At 44.2% G+C, this 23,857-nt stretch overlaps 1 protein-coding gene across 2 annotated transcripts; it reads left to right on the top strand.

The window, feature by feature from the left end:
- The first annotated feature begins 2,009 nt into the window (after nucleotides 1-2,009).
- On the top strand, nucleotides 2,010-22,455 carry Cpa4 (carboxypeptidase A4). 2 transcript variants are annotated; one of them, XM_076860467.2, is made up of 11 exons: nucleotides 2,010-2,077; nucleotides 6,835-6,916; nucleotides 7,354-7,488; nucleotides 8,910-9,008; nucleotides 11,628-11,729; nucleotides 12,989-13,090; nucleotides 13,838-13,948; nucleotides 14,992-15,082; nucleotides 16,830-17,029; nucleotides 18,057-18,141; nucleotides 22,268-22,455. In XM_076860467.2, exons 1-11 carry the CDS (start codon nucleotides 2,010-2,012, stop codon nucleotides 22,453-22,455), a joined length of 1,263 nt encoding a protein of 420 aa, XP_076716582.1. The 2 variants fall into 2 exon arrangements, with proteins under 2 accessions (XP_076716582.1, XP_076716589.1); XM_076860474.2 differs by lacking the exon at nucleotides 8,910-9,008.
- Nucleotides 22,456-23,857: the final 1,402 nt, after the last annotated feature.

Below are 23,857 nucleotides of genomic sequence, written 5' to 3'. Positions count from 1 at the left end.
CAGATATTCACTCCCATTAGGGTTTTAGAGTTTCTTCATACTGATGGTTTTCCCTGGGAGACAAAAGTGGGAAATAAATTTCAGCTTGCCTGGTTAAATTTTTTTTTTCAATTGTAGATGGACAGAAGACTTTTATTTATTTATTTATTTATTCATTCATTCATTCATTTATATGTGATGCTAAGGATGGAACCCAGTGCCTCACACATGCTAGGCAAACACTCTGCCACTGAGCTACAGCCCCAATCCCTCAGTTTCTCTTGTTACTAACTTCAAAGCTGAAATCTACCTTGGTGAAGTACAGCCCAGCCTCTGTTGTGGACTCAGTGGGTTAGGGAATTTAATTAGGTGTTAGGAGGACACAACAGCCCTGAGATAGGCAATGAAGATAGAAGCCCTCAGTTCCACAACTCCTGATGGAGGCTCTCTCTTGGACCATGCTTTAGAATTGATGTCTTTTTTAAAAAAAATATTTTTAGTTGCAGATGGACACAGTACCTTTTATTTTATTTATTTATTTTTATGTGGTGCTGAGGATTGAACTCAGTGCCTTACATGTGCTAGACAAGCACTTTACCACTGAACCCCAACCCCAACTCTTGATGTCCTCTTTTTTGACTAGGTTTGTTCTTGGGCTCTGTCAGAGCCAGTCTTAGCAAAGACCTTGCTAAGTCATCCCCTGACTTTGATATCTGATCAAGTTCTTCATCCCGCACTATTGATGTATAAGTCTATGGCCTGCCTTTAGCATGACTCTTGTTAGGCCACTTTTGAAAGAATCCCCCTGACTTGATGTTTTCTCTTAGTGATTTTCCATCTGCTGATCCCTTCATTCTGCTGTCTTTGGACTTAAGCACAGTTAGCCTTTCCTATTGCAATATTCATAATCTCTACAGCAAAAATCTTGAATAAAGCTTTCTTTACCTTTTTAACAAGGGTCAGAATAATTTCCCAAACATCACCCTTGGTTATATCCACCACTTTTGGGCAGATGTAGAAAGAATCTAGCCCATGGGGATGGTGGGATTGGGAAGGCTTTGGGAAATTAGGAATGTAGGTACAGACCCAAAGGCCCCGGAGCCCATGAAGAAGTCGTTCAGATGATGAGTGCCTTCCGTTTATTCCATTGAGACTTGAAAGAAAGGATACCAGAATCAAAGACTAGCAAAACCCAAGAAAGTTTTATTATTTTGAGAGAGAGAGAGAGAGAGAAAGAGAGAGAGAGAGAGAATTTTTTAATATTTTATTTTTTTTTAGTTTTCGGTGGACACAACATCTTTTATTTTATTTTCATGTGGTGCTGAGGATCGAATCCAGTGCCGTGCATGCCAGGCGAGCGTGCTACTGCTTGAGCCACATCCCCAGCCCAAGAAAGTTTTATTATTAATAATTTTATCAAACCTTACCTGTTGTTCAGATCTCAAGGGAAAATGATAATTTATTCAGATTAATACTTCCTTTCTATAGCATTGACCACATATCTTTCTATTTTCTCAGGAAACTCACAAGAATTCAGCCTCAGGTCTACAAAAGAGGCCATGAACTCTTCTCATTATGACATTCTCTGGTGAACATTTTCTGAAAGGACTTGTCAAGTGTGGTCTCAGGACTGGCCTGGGTCACTTGATTTTCTTCACTTTTTAACTCTAGAGGCAATTCCATCCAGGTTGACATCTGGATTCTCCTGTCAGTATAAATTCTAACCACTTCCGTGGGACTTTTCTATTTACTCAAAAATGCTCTTTAGATGCCAAGCGATGAGCAATATGGCACCCTTGGCCCAGACTTTTCCAGCCCGTGGAGCAAGTTTCTGACCTTGTAAATGAAGAGGCTCTGCCCTTTATCACTCGAAAGGAATGGAGGAGGCATTGGTAGGAACCCGCCTGCCACACAGTCAGAGTTGCAGGGGTGCTTGGGAATCACATTAGCATTTTTGAGGATGTGAGTCTGCCCTGGGCTCCTTATAAATACAGCCTGACTCAACTACTATGTGACTGTCACTTTGGGACATGAGGTGGATACTGTTCTTTGTGACCCTTATTGGGTCAAGCATCTGTGGCCGAGAAAAATTTTTTGGGTAAGTTCCTTTTGGACTTCTTCTTATATATTTTTTTTCAGCAATATGAGGGCCAAATGGAATTGAGAAGGAATAGCTTGTCATTTACCTCAAGAGGCAGGGGATTGGGGCAATCTGAGGCCTGATTTCTTCTGAAATCAAAACTACTGGGCTCCACAGTCCCTCTCCAGCTCCCTAATCTGCTAATTCCTTTTCTTTCTGCTTCTTATTTGTAAGGTCAGTTTCAGGCATCCCCTATTTTCTTATTCCTACACCATTATTGTTGTTGTTATTAGTATTATTATCATTCTGGTATAGGAACTGAACCAGAGGGGCTTAACCACTGAGCAACATCCCCAGCCCTTTTATTTTATTTTATTTTATTTATTTTGAGGCAGGGTCTGGCTAAGTTCTTTAGCCAGGAACTAAGTTGCTGAGGCTAGTTTTGAACTCACAATCCTCCTGCTTCAGCCTCCTGAGCCACTGGATTACAGGTGTGAGCCACCGCACCCAGCATTCCTACACTATTAATTACGAAGAATGACCAGAAATTGTTTGTTTCTGATTTCCCCCACACTTAAAGAGAAAACCTTGGTCTTAGTCTTTTTGGTCTCACTTCTCTGTTTACAGTGAAGACTGTGTAGAGCCGGTGCTTCTGACACAGCTATGGAAATTGACATGCAGAGACACATACCTGTACGATGTGTGTGAGTTTTTGTGTGCACATATGCTCAACATGCTCCACACACAATGCTTGGAGTTTTGCAGAGAGGAGATTTGGGAGGTAGGAGAGATGAAAGAGATGCTGTGGGGCCCTGCTAGAAGATTGCCTTATAATAACTCATTACTGCATAAAGCTTTGCCATTTCCAAAGAGCTTTCATGTACATTATCTTTTGGATCATGCAACAACTCTGCCAGGCAGGGGTGTTATTTTCCTCCATTTAAACATGAAAAACCTCAGCCTTAGAAAGGTTAAGGAACCCGCCCAAGGCCACTTAGCTGGTAAGCAGGGGAGCTGGAACTCGGCATGCAAAACCCATACCCTTTTTCCTATAACATAAGTTAATCTCCAAATAGAATCCTCTATCTCACTGGTCTATCTATAACTATTAGTTTACTTTCTATTATACTACCTGGCTAAAGAGACTTTGGGGTTGTTTATTGAAGCAATTACTTATATGAGATTGAGTAATTTTTATGACTCTGTTGATACCTGTGTTTCTACTGCTAAATAGCTTGAGGGTTAGGCGTAGCAGGTGGCCAGGGAAGGAGATTTTTCCACAGGCAGCTCAGCAGTAGATGTGTCATTACTACACCTGCTGCTGTGTGGGCTGACGCATGGAGCTGTCAGGTTCCCACTGCAGCTATTCGTGTGGCTGGAAAATCTCTATTTCTCAGGATATGTTCCTTCTTATGGTGCAGTGGGCACCCGGGCTAAGACAGCGGGGCCTAGACTGCTCACAGCAGGAGTTTTGCGCAGAGAGAGCTGTGTACCTGAGCTATTGCAGATGGTTTTAACTATTGTGTTATCTATTGGTTAAAACTCCAAAGTCTCACTCCATAGTAAGTAATCCAGAAAAGGAGCAGCAATCCTTCCTAGGGTCCATTGACATGTCCTGGTCATCCAGCTCAATGAACATTTAGAGCACAGGCAAGCTGGTCTCCAAGCATTTGTAATTAGAAGCCAGGACGGAGATTGCCTGCTAGGGATGAGGATGATGGTTTCTCCCCACCACCCATCTTCTTCCCTTCCACTTGGTTCTCCTACCCACCAGTCTCTCTTGCACTGCTGGTACCTTCTGTCCTGTTCTTTGGTCATCTTAAGTTTGGGACAATGGCTAGGTTGCTGGGAGGTATGGGCAGGGAGAAAACAGGAAGTAGTTGCAGAACTGGTTGTAGTTTCAGCAATAGCTTGCGGTCCTCTTGAGAGTTTTGGGAAATCATCTTTGTATTGTTCATGGTGGCTGCTAAGCCTGGCTAGGGACATTGATGAGAGATACACAAAGAATAAGCCACTAAACTGCCTGTATTGACTGTCCTGAACTTGGGACAAGTGTGGGGGTAAGTGGCAGGGCATCCTCAATCTGGTGTTGGTAGCAGCTGGATGGTCCTGAGTATTGTAAGAGGGATCAGAGCACCGGTATGGAGGAGGAGTGGACACAGCAACCTGCAAACTCCAACATGTCCCCTCTCCCAGGCAAATCTTCCATCTCCAGAAAGAGCTCGCAGTCAAGGTTGAATGAACTTCCAGGTAATGGAGGATTCAACCATCTGCATTCTCATGACCTGGAGTGAACATTATCTTTGTCCATAGACAAGGATAATGAGAGCAAGAATGACTGTCCTTTGTATAGCACACACTCTGATTTTAGGTATCGATGCACTGATGTTCATAAAGATAATGTTAAATCCTAATATTACTGCCAATTTTTAGCACTATCTGAAATCTGTACCTAATTTTGCCTCCTCTGGTTAGGGAAAGCTTCATGGATAATATGAGCTGGTTTTAAAGACTAGGCAGGAGATTGCCAGAAAGAGAGGAAACGGACTGTGATTGTGGGCAGAGGAGTAATGTGTGCAAAGGCATACTAGGGCAAGAGTGACAGGTGGAGGAGAGGATGACGAAATGGGTTTTGGACTTGGTTCTTGTTCTTACGTCTCTCTCTGTTTTCTCTTCTCATTCCTTCTCTGTCCCCTCCTTCTTTGTGATTGCTCTAGCCAGTGTTGTTTTATAAATGCCTAGATTTTGTCAATGTACAGGCTCTTTCTAGAATACTCACTTTTAAGACACCACTTTTTCTGGAGTGTTGGAGGTATGAAAGAATATGAGTTCAGCAGATTAATCTTAGTCCTCAATCAGGAGTAAGGATTTCCCTTCTGATTTAAACCTGTTTCCCCTTTTCCCCATCAAAGCTTCTTGCCTGTGTCAGAGAAATGCTGGTCTGACTCTCCATCTTTCCAGGGCTGTAGTCCAACTCTTAGCAAACCTGATGGGTTCTGTATTAGTCCATTTTCTGTTGCTATAACAAAATACTCAAAGCTGGGTAACGGGTAAAGAAAAGAGGTTTATTTAGCTCACAGTGTTAGAGGCTGAACATCCCAGATTGGGTGACCTTATTCGTTCAGTCTCTGGTAGGGTCCCCCTGTCTGCATCATAGCATGGTGGATGGCATCATAGTTGAAGCATGTGTGAGAGGGAGGTCACATGGCAAGACAAGATGCCAGAGTTAGAGGCCAGGCCACTCATTGTATAGTAATTTACTGTCTTGGGGACTAACTCTGTAAGATCAGCATTAATCCCTTTGGGGTACCCAGTAAGCCCCACCTCTTAAAGCTAGCTCCTACCACCTAAGGACAGGACTGTAATTGGGACCAGTGTTTGAGTTCTTGCACCCTTGAACCATATCCAAGCCATAGCAGCTTCAGACACAGCTGCCCAGCCAGGGCTTCTCTACCAGGGCCCTCAGCAACAGTTAGCTGCCCACCTCCAGGACCCTGTGGGGACTGGCTAGGGTGGGAGAGAAAACAAGAAAGCCCCGGGCACTGACATCTTCTCCAAACTAGCTACCTGCAGTGGGCCTTGACTCCTTGGGGCTGGCCAAGACCCCTGTGAAGAGCCCCCCCCCAACTTTCTAGAACTATGCAAAACCCTGAGGGTCCATCCGGACTGAACTGGTTTTCTGGTGAGGGGTGGCCATGTGAGGCTGCACGTTTAGCTCCCCGTGACAGAGCCATTTACTCTGTCAACAGGTCCTTCAGCCCACAGCCCTCTCCAGCCGCTCTTCCCGCATTCACTCGTGTCAAAGGGATGACGCATGTGACAGCGTCGAGTGTGGATTCATTTGGTCCGTCACCTAGCAACGGCCTAATGGCTCCCCTGGCTCCCCGAGCAGGCCGAGAACACAAAGGCAGCTTTTCAGCCCCAGCCTTCTCCCTCCCACGCAGGACTCTGGGGCCTCTTCTCCCGCCGCTGCTGCGGAAGCTAAATAACCTATACGAAATAAGTGCAGGACAAATGACAAAGGGGGCTGTGACTGGCAGGCCCTTTTAGACCCTCTCCGACCCTGTGGGCAGCAGTAGTCCCAAGTTCAGCCTCACACCTTGGGCTATATTCAGTTCCATTGTGAAGCATGTGTGTGGGGGACTCTGGGAGTGAGGGCATGGCTGAGCACCCAGCCTCTCCCCGCTTCTCTAAGAGGACAGCAGCCCAGCCTCCCAGGATGGAGGTTCTGTTCCCTCGTCCAGCTCTTCCCAGTCTGGAGGTTCCACCAGGGTTTCAGCCCTCAGCCTGACAGTGAAGAAGTGCTTCTTTATGTCTTGAGTTAGCTTTGCATGTAACTCAGGAACATTCCTTTCTGTAAAAATATATATGTTTTTCATTATAAAGTAATATGACCACATTACAGAAAACAGATACAAGGGAAAAAAAGTAAGTCATCCATAATCCCACGACCCGAACTTGAGCGCTGTCAGCATTTGGGATATTTCCGTTGTCTGTTTTTCTTCCAGTGCATCTGCTTTTTCCATACTTGTAATCATGGCATACATACAATTTTGTGTCCTGCTCTTTCACTTAATATTTCCCTTCAAGTTATACCATAAGCACTTTTTTATATCTGCCACGTAGTCTTATTTTTAATGGCTATACATTATAACCAAAGACTAGACCATTTCCTCTCGTTCAGCCCAGTTCTGTCTGGGATAGTGGGCTGGGGTTTATTTGCCAGTTGAAAGCTCCCCATTATCTTTGGCTTTTTTCCCCCCTTCTTTCTCCAGGGACCAAGTTTTTAGGATTAATGTCAGAAATGGAGACGAGGTCAGCAAACTGACTCGGCTAGTGAATTCGGACAACTTTAAGGTATGTGCTGCTTCTTAGTCCCCTTGAGTGAGTGTTTTAACTTTGGTGGGAGAGGAATCTTGTACTACCGGCAATGTTATTTTTATTCTGGAAGATTCTCCGTGTATAACCTTGTATTAGTAGACAGGCCATTTAGACAATCAAGAAAGTTGATGGGTAAGAAGAGCTATAGGTGAGAGCAGGGTGGTCCCGGAAAATAGGAGGCCTGAGTCGTGGGCTCCCTCCTCCTCGCTGCCATTGACTTACCATCTCCTGGACTCTGCCAGGTACTGTTCGCTGAGTGGTCTGATTTGATACAGTTGTGATGTGGGTGATGTTTTTCCTTGGGCAGAACTCTGCCCCTCGGGGATTACCTTCCACTGGTTCTAGAAGAATGAACTTACTGTGTGTTTTACTTGAACTGTCCTTGAATCTGGTTTTATTTCTGTTCTCTTCAGCTCAACTTTTGGAGGTCTCCCTCTGCCTTGGGCCGGCCTGTGGATGTCCTGGTTCCGTCTATCAGTCTGCAGCCAGTCAAATCCTTCCTGAAGTCCCAAGGCTTGGAGTACTCAGTGACAATTGATGACCTGCAGGTGGGTAGGCCATGGCCTCTCACTGGTCTTGCATAGGACGAAACGGCCAGTCCAGAATGGATCTGAGAGATTTCAAGGTCTTGTGTCATCCTTTATCATTTCAAAGATGATGAAACTGAGATAAATGGAAGTAAATCGCAGTGACTTGTTAGAGGAACAGCATTGTGGTGGACGGGGAAACAGAGAGATCTGGCCCCAGAATCCAATTTTGCTAGTGCTATGTCTTTGAACAAGTTTTTACGCTCTCAAGCCTCCATTTCCTCATCAGTAAAATGGTAATAATGACACTTAACTTCGTGTAGTTTATTGGGAAGATTCTTTAGTTAAATGTATGCAAAGTGTCTGACAGTATCTGGCACATCACAGTAAGTAATAAGCCCCTCTCCCTTTTCTTATTTGAAGTTAGGAGCCAAGGTGGGGTGTGGGGGATATTGGAGACCAGTCATAAGAAGTGCCCTTGTGAGAAAGCAAGAATGTCCCCAGTGGTCCCCAGTGGAGGGGACATCACCATGCAGCCCCACGACCTGTGTTGAACAGCAGGACTGTGTCTGGCTCATGCTCTCTCCTTCACCGAGGTGGGTTATGGACTAATTGGTGATTTGGCCCGGGAGTTTCCTGATGGCGTGAGCAGCTGTGAGCTTATTAATCATCCTCACATGTCACAGACATCTGCCAGGAACCTTCAAAGTATGAGTGGTTATAAGAATTTCTTTGTTTCTGAATGGTTTCCCAAGCTGTGCATTTCAGAGGCACTGGATACCAGATGCAGGCTGATGTCTAGAGATTTCATACTAGAGAATAACCCAGTAGCACATATGTTGCTTCCAGGGCGTAAGTGGGTTTTCAATGGGGTGACTTAAATTGGACACCAAGAAGTAAAGTTTTATAGATATTTGAAAGAAATCTGACCCCCCCCCCACACTTTTTTTACTTTTGGTTAAAGGGCATGATAATTCATTTTTCAAAATCAGACCACACTCATCACGATGACCAGTGTACACACGCTGATGGCTTTTCTCCTGGCATTGATGTTGCGGTATTTTTGTATATTGAAATGTTTCAAGTGAACCAAGAACATTAGAGAATGAAGACCTTAGGTGAAAATGAACACTGGTCATTCTGTTGTCCTACTTTCTCAGAATTTATTTAAACTCCTTAGAAATTTGGCATTACCACGTTATGTAGTGATGAGGAATGCAAGTTCTTTAAGAAGTAGGCAGCTTGAACTTACACTTCCCTGTGCTTTAATCCTTACTTTGTATAATTTAAGCTATGCGATCCCCTTTTAAACCTTGACATTTGTGCTGCTTGATGTGTGGAAGGAGCCATCATCTTGGCCAGCCTCTGTACCAAGATATGGTAGGAAAAACACTATCTGTCTCCCATGGATGACTTCACCATTTTGCTGTGTCTGTTTTCAGGCCCTTTTAGATAATGAAGATGAAGAAATGCAATATAACGAAGGGCAAGAGCAGAGCAATAATACCTTCAACTATGGAGCTTACCATACTCTGGAAGCTGTAAGTATTTCAGAGCAGGTTTAAGGCCAAGATCTTCTGTTGCCTGAATTTTGTAACTTTTCTAATTTCCAGTAGGTATTAGTCTTCATCACAATATCACTTCACGGAGGGGCTTTCATTTCCAGTCCTTGTATACTTTAATTCCTTTCCAATCTTTGGGCTGTTTAACTCCTACCAACACTGAAGAAAATGGTGAAATACAAAGTGGACCTTATTTTCCACATACATCCTTCTTTTCTTAAGCAACCGCTTATAGAAAACTATGAAATAATTGCAATCATTTCCAGTCCTTGTAATTCAACCTCCTACTCCCCCACCATAATCCCTCACCCAGAATAAAATGTTACTTATTCCAGTCAAGTAGACAAGTGGTTATTTCCAAGGTTAACCAAATATTTCCACTCATTCATCATGACTACTTATAATGTATATTTGTTCCATAATGCATTTTGGTGCTGTGTTTAGTTAGAAACCACTTTATATAGATGTCTGACTTTCAAGGTAAGCCAAACTTTCAAATGAAAAATTTGGAGCAGGATAATTTCATATGATATTGGAACTTGAGAAATCAAGAGGGACTATGGAATGGAACTGAATGAACAGTGTAGTTCTTTTATGTCCCCCGGTATCTCCTTCATTAGTCTGCAAACTCTGCTAGGAACACACCCCAAAACTAAACCGGTATTCTCCCTCATCCACCCTAATAAGGGTCATTCTTTATGTGCGAACCTGGTGTTCCTGCATGCTTTCCATGAGACAAATACTTTAAGTTGTTTTTCTTCTAGATGAGGGATTATTTCAAAGGTTGACCAGCTATTTCCACTTCTTTCCCATGATTGTCAGTAGTTTTGTTTATTGTGTATATTCCAACTACACTGCCCCTTGATCCCTCTTGTGACCAATGACATACATCTGCAAAACAGCTGGATAAAGTTAGGAGTTCAGTCTCAGGCCATGGACAAAAGTGGAGCTCAGGGCCCACACAGGGATCAAACCCATGACGTTAGCCTCATTAACGTGGGGCCCTCTCTAGCCCCGTTAACCAGTTGCAAATGTCATCCAGGGATCCAGAGGGGCCATCCCCTCACTTGCTGGAGGCCTAGGCTCCACTTTCTCAAACCACTTTGCCTCTGGTTTCTCTAGCTTTAGGTGCCCTGCAGTCTGACTTTCAGCTATTGTTCGCTCCCTGGGAGGCCTTTTGCTGCGGATAGGTTTGCCATAGCCTTCCTGTTTCAATTCTTTCAAAAAACATCTTTGCAAAGCTCACATCCTACAACCGCTTAGGCTTTCTTAGGTCTCTGGTGGAATTTCACTTTTGTCTCTGTCAGGTTTTCTGGTTCCAGATCCTGTGTGTATGTCGTGGCAGTGGCTGGCTGCATGGATTTGGACCCCACATCTGGACACATCTTATTGTCGTAACTTTTCTTGGATAAATCTCTTTCCTCTCATGCCTAGGGCAGCCACCCTGCTTTTCTTCTGCTCTCTGGGGGAAGAGTTTCCAAGCCCTTTATGTGATCAGATATGCCAATCTCCAGCTTGAAGTCCTAGCTCCTTGCCCCATGCTGGGTCCTAAGCCCTCTGCTTCTCTTCCTCGTTGGCTGTGACCCTCCCAGCACCTGAAGCCTCCTCTCCTCTCCTCCACCTTGGTAGTTAATTCCCTCTTCATTTCTGGCATGTACAATTTCACCTTTGTGAGTGTTTCAACTGGCTGTGAATCACCTTCACTGTACTTTCTGGCTTGCCTGTGTGTTTGGAGGGTGGTTTCTTGCTTCTGCACAATTTACTATATTGACTGCCACTCCATAAACCCTGTAAGCTTGTTTTGATTTAATGTTGATTGAACATTTTCCTCCTATGTATATCTCCTTCTTCCAATCTTATTGACTAAACACATTTGTATATTTCCTTCTTTTGGCCTTCAAATGATTCAAGAAACTAAAATGGATCAACTCTATTTAAAACAAATATTTTTTTCTCCCCTGAAAGCATATGGGAGTATTAGCCACTATTTACAGCTCTCTATCACTTGCTCTGGTGAAATCTTTAGAAAATCTTTAAATCTTTAGAGATCCAAAGTGGGGCACCTATACCACAGGGTATAGTAAGCAAGATGGCCCATTGGGATGAAGAAGAAATTATTACAACCTCTAGGACTTAAAAAAAAAATGTATGTAATGTATTTCTATGCTGGTACATATATGGAAATGGTGCATGCTAAATTGATATTTGTTGTTGTTGTTGGTAGAGAAAGTGATTGCGTGTTTGGGGAGGTCTGCTGTGAATAACTTGGACCAGGCAGGGCTGCTGTGACGTTCCAGACCAAGATGGCACAGAGTACCACACTTTGCAGCAAGAGCTATTAATATAAGCCTCTCCACTCTAGCTGGGTGGACTCCAATTTCATGGACAAATGAAATGTGTTATTCTCTAGAAAATTGTAGAAAGCGACTCTTTGGTCAGTTCTCTCTATAAGCATTCCCGGTGGATAATATGGTCAACCCCAAGGTTAGGAGCTCAGAAAAAATCATGAAGACTGATAAGATAAAGTTGACAGATTTGTTCTCTGACAGCTAAACAAATTCTAAAAATGCCCTTGGGTGCACTTTTTCTACACTGCAGATTTACCAAGAGATGGACAACATTGCCACAGATTTCCCTGACCTGGCAAGCAGGGTGAAGATTGGACAGTCATTTGAAAACCGGCCGATGTATGTCCTGAAGGTGAGGCCCCTGTGCCCTTCAGAGGGTCCTGGCTGGCTCCTCGTGTCCTCCTCTGAGAGAGGCAGCTCTTTAGACCTTGATTTCAAGGAGGACAGTGAGGCTGGGAGACTGCTCTGGCTAGAATTTGATCTGACAGAGTCACACGTTTTTGTCTGATGTGGGCCAGGTAGAAAGAGTTTTAAGCCTGGATGTGGAGGTCATATCTTCCCTACTCCTTCGATGGCGGCTCACGTGCCAAGTTTTGACTGAAAGAGTCAAAGGGCAGAGGTTAGCATTCCAGAAAGCTCCCAGGAGGGCCGCAGCTTTGCCTTCAACCCCACCTTATGTAGACAGCAAGATAAGTGGGTTTGGACCTACGACTTCTAGTCTGCTTTTAGGGCTACTTATTGGAAAAGCAACCTAGGAAGCTAATTTTAAGGTGGGTATAATTTTAAGCCCAGGCTCTGATCCTTGGCTGCACGAAGCCTAGTTTCCAGATATTTCTAACAGATACAGGTCTGTATTGGCAAAGGAGGTAGAGCACTATGACAATGACATAAATTACAAAAATAATCCAATTGAATGAATAAAAAGGAATTTGGGCATATAAACCATGGAAAAACTGATGGTGCTCAGAACTTGCCAAACCCTTAGCTTCATATAAGCCCAAAGAACCCAGGTTTTTAGCAAGCTATCTATCAGTGGGAAGGGAGACCTGCCACTGAGCTGGTTTCTTTAAGATAATTACAATTAGATTATTTGCCTGGTCTGATGGAGACCCTGGCTTCGTTAGCACCAAGCTCCGGCCCACAGGGCCCCAACACTATGGCAAAGGCAGGAGCCAGAATTCATTACTGTCATTTACAAAGAGCCATAGTGAAGCCCTCTTCTTCCTAATTTAAAACCGAATTCATTTATTGCATCAGCAAAACAGCCTGGTTCATGCACCCTTGTGTCTCTCTCTGTTGGGATACCATTTGAGGTCTTTCAAGAGACATACTATTATCTCTAATCGCACCAGCATTCTAATCCACAATAACAATTGTTTCTCTTTTCCATTTGCTCCCAACACTGGAGAGGTTCAGGCTGCCCGGAGCTGCAGCCAACCAATTAAGCTCCCTGGTCACGGATAAGCCCAATAAATAGACGGTGCCCTCAGGAACATTTGGTCTCTGAATTATCTTAAATGAATTAAATGAATAGGAGCGAGCTGGGGAGAGGAGAGGTGAGTGGAGACGCGGGCAGACGGGTCATTTTCTGGCCTCTTTTCCCTTCTGCAGTTCAGCACAGGAGGCGAGCAGCGGCCGGCCATTTGGCTCAATGCAGGCATCCATTCCCGCGAGTGGATCTCACAGGCCACTGCCATCTGGACGGCGAGGAAGGTCATGTCGCCTGGTATTAGCCAAGGATTCTGGTGGGCCCCAGGGGCCCCTGCAGCATCCCACATAGCTGGGCCCAGGGGATGAGATAGGAAGGTGCTATATACACCCCAGTAGGCTGGGGACTTTTCAGATTGGAGAAGTAAATGGTTAAAACCACTTTATCGGCCCAGTTTGGCTAAGTGACAAAATGGTGGGGAGCAAGCCGATAAGCCATGAGTGTGCCTGGGATTCTGACCCTCAGCAGCCCTGCGAGGGGAGCAGAGAAACACTCAGCACCCGTCCAATAAGCTTTGCCTTCGGCCCCTTCCAAGTCGCACAACCCTTAGGAGGGACTTCAAGCTGCCTCCAGATCCATCCAGGAAGTCTGTTTTAAGCCTGTGTTGGTGGGGAACAGTGTTTTAAGCCTGGATGTGGAGGTCATATCTTCCCTACTCCTTCAATGAGGCTCAAATTCTTAAGATATGGTGTGATCCTCCCCCCCACTCTTGGAGGGAATGAACAAAGCGAGCACCCCAGGATTCACTGCAGTTGAGGTTGTCATGCAGCCATGTCCCCAGGTCTTGAGGAGCTCAGAGGGCTTTTACAGACAACCATGCCCATGGGGACACCAAAGAAGCCTCGAGGGTGGACACTGTTCTAGAAGCATCCATTCTTGGTGGGCACTGGGCCTCTAAGGAACATACCCTATTGGACCTTAGTAATCCAGCCTGCTGAGGTATAGCTGACAAACACCTTGTCTCTGCTTAGATTGTGTCTGATTATGGGGAGGATCCAGCTGTGACCTCCATCTTGGAGAAAGTGGATATTTTCTTGTTGCCTGTGGCCAATCCTGATGGATATGTATACACACACACTCGAGTGAGTAACCCCGAATGGGCTGAACTTGGAGTGAAACTTCATGAAATGAGTTCCTAACTTTGCCGGTACCCTTGGAGAGCACTTCTACTAATGCGCGTATTATGAGCTTCCTTGGGAATTCATCTTCTAGTCATTCTCGGAGCCGAGAATCACCAGGGAATATATATTTTTTATAGAGAGAATAGTTTAAGGAACTCCCTATTATGAGCCTTGATCTATTATCAACATTTTCTCAATCTTTTATTCATCTTTTTTTCTCCCACACAATTTTTTCTTGATGTAATTTGAAGCAAATCCCAGATATCATGTTATTTTACCCAAAACTACTTTAGTGTGCATCTCTAGGTGATGATGATAATAATAATAAAAAGCCCCAAACCCACTACACCACTGTCACCTTTAAAAAATTAATGGAAGTTCTTTAATATCATCTAACACCCCCAATTATCTTTAAAGTGTCTCTTAGGAGTCAATTTGTTGAAGTCAGGATCCAACAAGGTCTGCACGTTGCATCTACATGTCGCTGCAGTTCCTTTTATACTACATCAGCACCCCCACTCATCCTTTTAAAATGTCATTCATTTGTTGGAGAAACCAAGTAATTTCCTGTATAATGTCTCACATTCTGAATTTGGCTGATGGCTTCTTTGTTGTGCCATTTAATTTACTCCCTTATTCCCCAACCCAGAGCTTGACTGATTCAGGTAGATTCTTCAAGCCAAAATAAAATAGGCCTAGGTGATCATCAAGGCACGTAACGGCCGTGCGTCCCATGTCTACTGAAGCTAATAGTTATTCAGGGCATTCAGATGGCATCAACTTGATTCTTGCATATAAAATTCCTTTCTTAAAGCCAGAAGTGCAAACTTCTCCTGTCGGAGGGGAGGAGAGCAAACTGCCCCATAGCGAGGACTGGAGCTCCCCCAGGCCCAGCTGCAAGCAGCTCATCCCATCCACTGTGGTCATCTCCATATTAGTCTCCCAGAAGCCTTTCACTGCTTCTGTAGATTGACCTACCTCTGGGTGTTGGGTGGCTTTTTCAGAACCGATTATGGAGGAAGACACGGTCCCTGAATCCTGGAAGCCGCTGTGTTGGCACTGATCCAAATCGAAACTGGAATGCGAGTTTTGCAGGTAGGTGGGGGAACAGTTTCAGATCCCACGGTCACGGGACGAGCCTGTTCACAGGGATTCTGAGCTGGTGTTGAGGGAGCCTGTTCCACTCTGGTTCCACCGTTCCATTAGCAGCCTTCTTGAGGGTCTCTAGGTGGATATATTCTATTTGTTTTGATTTAAAAATTTTATTGTAATTTTGAAAAGGAATGATTGAATACATTTTGTCTTCCTGGGAGGACAGTGGGACAGAGTATCTTTGCATTGTTATTATAATTATGCTAATTTTTTATTTTTTAATTTTTTCGTGTGCTGGGGATGAACCCAGGGCCTGTGTATGGTAAGCAGTGCTTTACCACCAGCTACAACTCCAGGCCCTACACTGACATTCTGATATTTTAAAACTACTCTCATATTAGATGTATGAATCCAAGGGAGCAATTAGCACTGTTACCCTAATAGGCAAGATCATGTTGTGAAAATTAAATTCCAGCAGTTATTCTTAACATCTAATATATGAACCTCAGCAGCATGCTGTTGAGAGAGAGAATGGGAATCAGGTAACCTGGGTTCTGAGTTCCAGATTTTTAAAAGCCATCCTCTACAAAATATCAAATATGTGCCAAGTACTCTCGCATATATCTTGTTTTTAACTTAGTGGGTACACTTTATTATCTGAAATAAGACAATGGAAGCTCAGAGATAATCTCAACATTGTATGGCTGATAAAAATTAGGATCTTAGGGCTGTAACTCAGTGGCAGAGCGCTTACCTAGCATGTGTGAGGTACTGCGTTCGATCTTTAGCACCACATAACAAAATAAAGGCATTATGTCCATGTACAACTTCAAAAAAAAAAAAAAATTAGGATCTAAGCTCACCTTCCAATTCCAAATCCAATTAGTTATTTTATACTATTTCACAGCTACTCTGATTTTTAAAAATATTTTTAGTTGTAGATAGATACAATATCTTTATTTTACTTTTTAAATTTTTATGTGGTGCTGAGGATCAAACCCAGTGCCTCATACATGCTAGGCAAGTGCTCTACCACTGAGGTACAACTCCAGTCCTGATGTTTTGTTTTTAATGGACTTCATTTACTTGCACAGAAATAACCACAAAAATCACTAGGGAAAAGTGAAAGGAGCTGATACCAATGCGGGAACTGAAGGCATCAAAGTTAAGCCAGATATTCCCATAACTGGGGTGGTTACACACACACGCGCTCATACACGCACAATCACCAGATACCTCAGGGAGCTGTGTTGGGAAGCAATACAGAAGGCAATATTTCTAAGTACCTGTCAAATAACCAAGAGATTTTAGCCACAACAATAGATTATTTTTGGCAGCAGTTGGCTATTAAGATCTGAAGCAAGAGAATAAGTTGACACCAGAATAAATGGAGTCATTTTCATTATTTATTGGTATTCATATTAATTATCTAGAATACTTATTAATTACAACTCATTCTCAAGCATGATATTAATTATTTATGACAACTGCTATTGGCGCAATATAAGGTCAACTGTATCCATTTAAAGAAGTCCCAACAATTTTCCTCAGTCGTGGGAGATCTAATACCCACCACCGCCCTCCCTGGCCTCCTCCTTGCAGTCTGCACATACTATGAACTGGTTCTTTAGGGCATCTGGCAATGGCCTGCCCATTGCCAATACCTCCCACTCCTCCTTGGGGTTTAGTGCCCTCATTTCTATTTTCGTGGCCTATGGATTACTATTTCTAGTTGGCTGTCCCCCAACAGGAGAGGGAGCCAGTGATAACCCTTGCTCTGAAGTGTACCACGGCCCCCATGCCAATTCTGAAGTGGAGGTGAAATCGGTGGTAGATTTCATTCAAAAGCATGGAAATTTCAGATGCTTCATCGACCTGCACAGCTACTCACAGCTGCTGATGTATCCCTATGGATACACTGTCAAGAAGGCCCCAGATGCTGAGGAGCTGGTGAGTGACCGCGGCTTTCCACCCAGCCCTGGGCCTGCTTGACCCTTTGGGTGCTGCGAAGGTGACTGATCTACAGCTTCAGAGGAAAGTCCAGGAGCCTGGGTGGTTTCATTAAGAGCTTAGACTTCTCTCCTGCCCTGTGGGGTGTACCATCAGACCTACTGGGGACAGGAGAATGTGCCTCTTACTTCTAGGCCTGCTGTGAGCTCCAAGAACTGCGCTGGAGTCTGCCTTACCTTCTCACTTGTTTTTCTGACTGGAGGGTGTCATACCCACTGCCTGCCATGCACTGTGGTTGCCACTATGGTGTGCAAGGGGGGAGAGGCCCCTCACTGCAGTTAATGAAGAAGTGAAGGAGGGTGTAGATCACAGCTAGTGGTGCTCTGTGCCCCCCAGTGATTCACCCTAGAATGGGGGAGGACATTTTGGGATGGAGTGGAGGAGCAGGGCCACACAGCCTTTGGGCTGGTCTGATTGAGCACCCCTCTGACCAGGTCATAGCCAGCTCACTAGCCTCCAGGCTGAGGACCCAGGCTCATGGTCAGGCATGAATTATCCCAGGTCCTCTTTATATATGGCAGCCCTGTCTCCACTTCCACTCTAGAGCATCCAGTTCTTCAAGGATTTTCTCTTGAAACACGCTTGGCATTCTTGTTCCTCAGTACCTTTACTGGGTTTCTAACAGGGGCTGAGCAGCAACTTGCCAGGCCTTTGGAGAGCCTGAATGCAGCTTTCCAGTTTTCCATGCTTTTAGAGTTATTATTGATCTTCTTCCACCTCCATCTTTCTTTACCTCCTTTCCCAGACTGGATGGAAGAACTGGGGATGTGGTGGAGAAGGATCGGGGGAATCCAGTCTCTTCCCTCAGTTGATAGTCCAATCTTGGGTCTAGTTAAGTAACAAAGAAGAGACCGGAAGGGGAGATTGGGGGAGGGCCGAGACTCTTCCAGACCATCCAGTGCAGGACAACTGGGCAATCGTGAGCCTCAGGATTCACTCTTCTTCACTTTGCTGATTCCTTTCCCAGGACGACGTGGCGAGGCATGCCGCTGAAGCTCTGGCTTCCCTTTCAGGCACTAAGTACCAAGTGGGTCCAACCTGCACCACCGTGTGTGAGTACTGGCTGTGTGGATGAGTTGTTCCGAAAGTGCTCTGAGAGGAACTGGGAATGGAGTGGCGGGAGCTGCCAGTGGGCCTGCCTGGGTGGCCGACTGTTTTTGTGGTTAGAGATAGAATGACTTTCTGTCAAGCCCGTGTGATGGTGGTTGTGGGCAGTTGCCTTCAACATGCTCAGCTATTTATCATGTGCCCTTGATGAGTTAGGTCCTGTTGGCTGATAGAATCTGCGTTCCTCATCTTCACACAGTTGGCCAAAAATTCTTCAAGTCCATCCGTCCACTTTCAAATGAAACCCACCTTTACGTGGGCAGACTGAAGGTGGTCCTGACAGTGGTGTGGGGGAGATCCCCTCACCTTATTTGAAATGATCTATGGTGGTCCTCCCAACAATGCTTAGCATCTAGCCAAAACAAAACAAAACAAACAAATAAACAACAACAGAAAAACCTATTGAGGCCCCAAACCTGGTGTTGAGGTTCGTTGTCTACAGCCTCATTTTGAAGAAATACCCTTGTCTGGTTTCTGTTAAAATGTTTCCTGTGGGCAATACATTCAACAACTCCTGTTGAGAATCTACCTGTTCCCTTTTTCTGTGAGTCTGTTTTCAAATGTTCCTGTTGAAAAAAAATCATAGTCCAAGATCCCAGCTGCAAATGGAAAACATAAATGTGAACATAAATAGGGGAAGCACAACTCTAATCCCTTTGAAGGTAGTGTCCCCTTTGTCCCCTCTAGTGCCTTTTCTGTATATAGTGTTCTAACCGTTGGAGCCCTTCAGAGTGCCTAAACACTTGCTGGTATATTTGTTTTCCTCTTTGGGTGTGGAATTCACCGTCCCACCTTACTCAATCCACTCTCCTGGCTTCCCTTCGGAACTCCTTTTCTGCGAAGTGCTCCATCCTTCCCCCAGGCCCTCCTCTGGACTGCCATCTAAGCACCCTAGTCTCTATTTCATATGCCACAAGCAGCATGAAGCAGTTAGCAGGAGGCTGGTATTTATGTTGCTAATTGCAGCAACAATCCATTAATTATTCATGGTTTATTGTTATTACTGTTGTTAAATGGGAACTCTTCAGAGTACACATCTGGGAGACTTTCTTCACCCTCTGCTTAATTAGTCAGAACTGAGCCAGGGACTAAAGAGACTTACAGGAGATTTGCTAGCAGCCTGATGAAGAGGACTTCTCAAAAGAGCTTCGTAGGTCAACAGGGTTCTGGTTTTTGAGTCAGACACCGTTTTAAATTATGGCCTTGTCCTCCCACATCAAACACATACTTTTCCCCAGCTTGAGCATTGCCCAGGCCTAGGGAGATTTACTAGATGCCTCCAACAGAAGAGGAGGAAGGTTCTCCTGAGCATCTCCAGGGGCCGTAACATTTCCTGCCTCTTTCAAGAGCCCATCTTCTGTGTTCTTCATGGGCTTTCTCTGCCCTCCTTGCTTTCCAAATAGCAATCAATTTTTGTATAATAACACTCTAACCCCAAGGGTTCTAGCATGTACTACATAAACAGTTGGTGTTAATTTCTTCAAGTGCCAGACCTTTTCTTAGATTAACCATTTTAAATAAAAATAATTCCAAAATCGACTTCATACTTTCCTGCCTACTTAAACTAAGCATGTGGAAGAGACCTAAGCCCCTTTCTTCATGATTGAATGGTTTCCTGAACATTAGTTCTTATGATCTGTAGATCCACTGTGCCATATTGGGATGTAGAATCCCTCGATAGTTTACCCCGGCCTGTTTGGCTTGCCTAATTCTTTCTTTCTTTTTTTCATAGTTGTAGATGGACAGCATGCCTTTATTTGTTTAGTTTTTCATGTGGCGCTAAGGATTGAACCTAGTGCCTCACACATGCTAGGAAAGCGCTCTGCCTCTGAGCTATAGCCCCAGACTGGCATGTCTAATTCTTGCGTGTGCTTTTTAGAGTTTTTAGTCTCCTTCCTCCTCTCTGGCTTGTACTGCTTTTTGGCCAACTGCCTCCAACAATCCTTTTCTTCACTTCTTCTGATCTACTAAGGGCTTAAAAACAAGTTCTTTGGGCTCATCTGATTCATGGAAAATTCATAGATGTTATGACAGCATTACTTACCATCACAAATTGCTAGTAAACATCTCAAATATCCATCAGGAGCATGCTGGATTAAAAACACATTTGGTATATCCATATGATGAAATACTATGCTGCCTTAAATGAAAGACGTGGCTCTATGTGTGTTATTAGGGAATAATCTTTAATTATTAATTGAAAACTGCAATGTTAGTAGTAGGTTCCCGTGTGTGTCAGAAAAAAATGAGAGAGTAGCTGAATGTTGAGCAGGGAATAAAGTGAAGCTCGTGAATTTGATCACTTTGACCTCTGAGCAGATGTTTTTCTGCCTCCTTCCAAAGTCTTAAATGTGCTATGAAATACTTTAGCTTTCCATATAAAGAACCCTTAGAAGCTTCTGGTACCATCATCTATTTTTGCTGAAGCATTTTCTCAGGGTAGAAAATCCATGGGAAACACGGAAGGATTTCTGAGAGCAGAGCCGAGCCTGTTCATATCCTTAGGGAACGTGTCTTGTCAGTGCGGGCAGTGATTCTAGAAACATTGCACATACCATACCACCATGAGAAACAACTCACAGAAATAACAGGAAGGTAAAAGAACCATATTTTCTTTCTGTTTCTTTCTTTCTTTTTTTTTTTTTTCTTTTCCTGGTACTAGGGATTGAACTCAGGGGCACTTGACCCCTGAGCCACATCCCCACCCCTTTTTTGTATTTTAGATACAGGATATCACAAAGTTGTTTAGTACCTTGCTTTTGCTGAGGCTGTCTCTGAACTTGTGATTCTCCTGCCTCAGCCTCCAAAGCTGCTAAGATTACAGGTGTGCGCCACCAAGCCCAGCCCATATTTTCATTTATCAGACGTGTTAATAAAGCAGATGAACCTCAAGTAGGTTGAAGATAGCATGGGCTTTATCATCAGATGGACCTGGGCTTAAATTTCAGAGCTGCCATTTTGCATCTGTACTTTCTTAGATGAATTACCCTGTCTGAGCCTGGATTCCCTCATCTGTAAAACAAGGACAGTAATACCTACCTCACTGGTTTTGGAAGATTGCAAGATCATAACTGTCAAGTTTCCAACATAATGACTGGCTCATGCTGAATAGATAATAGCTGCTATTGACATCATTATTTTATTATTCAAATCATTTCTCTTTTGGACTTTTAGCTGATTTCTGCTCTGGTACAGTTTGGGAAGAAGCAGAAAAACAGGCCTCCTGTCTCTCTCAAGCCTTTTGGCAAAGGGAAACCCTAAGGAATGTGCTTCCTCTTTGCATATCAGTTATCTCTCGCTGTATTAAAAGAACCATAAAACTTAGCAGCTTAACACAATAAACATTTATTTTCGTACACTGTTTCTATGGGTCAGGAATTCAAGAATTGCTTAGCTGGGTGGTTCTGGCTCAGGGTCTTAGATGGGTCAAGATATCTTCCAGGGCAGCAGTTAACTAGTCTTGATAAGGCTGGAGGATCTGCTTATAGGGTGACTCACTTGGGTGCCTGGTGAGTTAGTGCTGAGTATTGCTAGGAGTTTGCAGTTCTTTACCACATTAAGCTCTTGATCAGGCTTGTTACATTATAGCTCTGGCTTCCCCCAGAGAAAGGGACCCAAGAGAGGACAAGGACAAGCTGCAGTATCTTTCATGACAGCTTTGTTTTTGCAATATCCTGTTAGTGACACAAATGAAGCTAGCCCTATTCTGTGTAGGAGAGAGGACACAATTCCAGGAGACCAGGGTTGTTAGGGCTCCCTTGGATGCTGCTGACTCCACCCCTCTCTGTAAGGACTGGTTTTGAGTGACCTGCAGTGCTGGACACAGTGAGTTAGTGACAGGGTGGGTATAAGGATTTCCTATCTTTTGATTTGAGATTATTGTAGAACCTCATGATACAGGACATCCTAAGATCTATGGATGGAGTCAGAGTTTATGTGTCAGAGGCCTGATGACTTGCAGAAAGAACTCTGGGTCACTAAAGAACTCTAGGCAGGCAGAACCCCTGGCCCTGTCTTCTGGAATCCTGAAGGAAATTGGGTTTCACTAGTGTTTGTTCTTTGGACTTACAGATCCAGCTAGCGGGAGCAGCATCGACTGGGCATATGACAATGGTATCAAGTATGCATTCACATTTGAGTTGAGAGATACAGGACATTATGGCTTCCTTCTTCCGGCCAACCAGATCATCCCCACCGCAGAGGAGACCTGGCTGGGGCTGAAGACCATCATGGAGCACGTGCGGGACAACCTCTACTAGACAAGGAGCCCCCTCTGTCTACATTTATTTGTACCCATAAGCACACCAACTGAGGCCACTCTTAAAGAGCTCATTCCTTCATGTGTGAGTCAGAGCGCTCTGGCTTGGTAGAGAACACAGGCCAGCCCTCTGCAGCCCTGCTCCCTGGAATTCACGCATCCTGGTGGTGCACCTGTGAGAAGCACTTCCACGAACCTGCTGTGCATGGGCCTGCTGTTTGGTTGAGCCTTTGGTGTACCTTCCTTCCACACTGCAGATTGATCAGGCCACACACAGGGTATCATATCTCTACCTCGTTTTTAGAGCCAAAGAACATCTCTAAACCAGGACATGACTCTGGTGGGTGTCCCACAGGAGTGCTGCAGGAAATAATGCTTGTTTACATAAAGCTTCTTTGAATTTCTCTCACTCCTTCTAGAACATTCTTTTCTTCTTCTTCTTCTTCTTCTTTATTTTTGAGATAAAGTTTTGCTATGTTGCCTAGGCTGGCCTTAAGCTTCTAGGCACAAATGATTGTCCTGCCTTAGCCTCATGAGGGACTTACCACCATGCCCAGCTTAGGAACATATCTTTCTTTGAGCAACAAATCCTGTGGGTTTGACCCCTCCCCCTTATTTGGCCAGAATACAAAGCAGAGACTCTCTTCCCGTCACTAGGCTAAGCATTTCCAGATACTGCAGTTCTTATCACTTTCTTCCCTTTATTACTCAGTGTAACTGGGATCCCAGAAGGGGATCAGTGTCACTGTAGGTGCCACTCACCCAGGATCATGGATGAAGTGGCAGACTAAATTGCAGGATTGCTCAATTATCCCCATCTGTCCTAACGGACTCATCTCCACTTTGCCTTTTGAACTTACTTCAAAGATCTTGCCCTCAGCCCTCACGTCCTAAATCATTCCTCTGGCCTGGATCATCTCACGGCCTCAGTGCATTCCTGTTTGTGCTTTGGTGTACCCTGTGTTTCTTTCTCCTTTTTTTTTTTTTTTTACTTTGGGGCTTTAAAGTTGCCTTCTTCTGTTGTGGATGCTAGACCACAAGTACCTACGTGGAACAAGAATTTATCAGTCAGATGCCTCTTGTTCCATCTCCTCAGCACTTACCATCTGTCCTTTTTTTTGTTTTGTTTTGTTTATGTTTTTGCTATTTTCAAACATGTCTGTAAATCTCAACCTTCTGCCTAGGATTTGTGCAGCATCTGGTGTGTGCTCATAAGCCAATAAATATTCAATATGAGTCTCATGATCATCCCCTATTCTTTGCCTTCACCTGAATGGAACCGAGCCACAGTTTTGAATATGCAGCCCTTTATAATGTCAAATGTCAATTTTAATCCCTGTCCGTATCGCATGACATGTAGGAAAGCCTCCTTCATCAGGCCGAGGGGCCTCCAGGGCAATGTT

Source organism: Callospermophilus lateralis, chromosome 1 (assembly GCF_048772815.1).
Source record: "Callospermophilus lateralis isolate mCalLat2 chromosome 1, mCalLat2.hap1, whole genome shotgun sequence".
In the NCBI taxonomy this organism is placed as follows: Eukaryota; Metazoa; Chordata; class Mammalia; order Rodentia; family Sciuridae; genus Callospermophilus; species Callospermophilus lateralis.
This window is presented reverse-complemented; position numbering and strand designations above follow the sequence as displayed.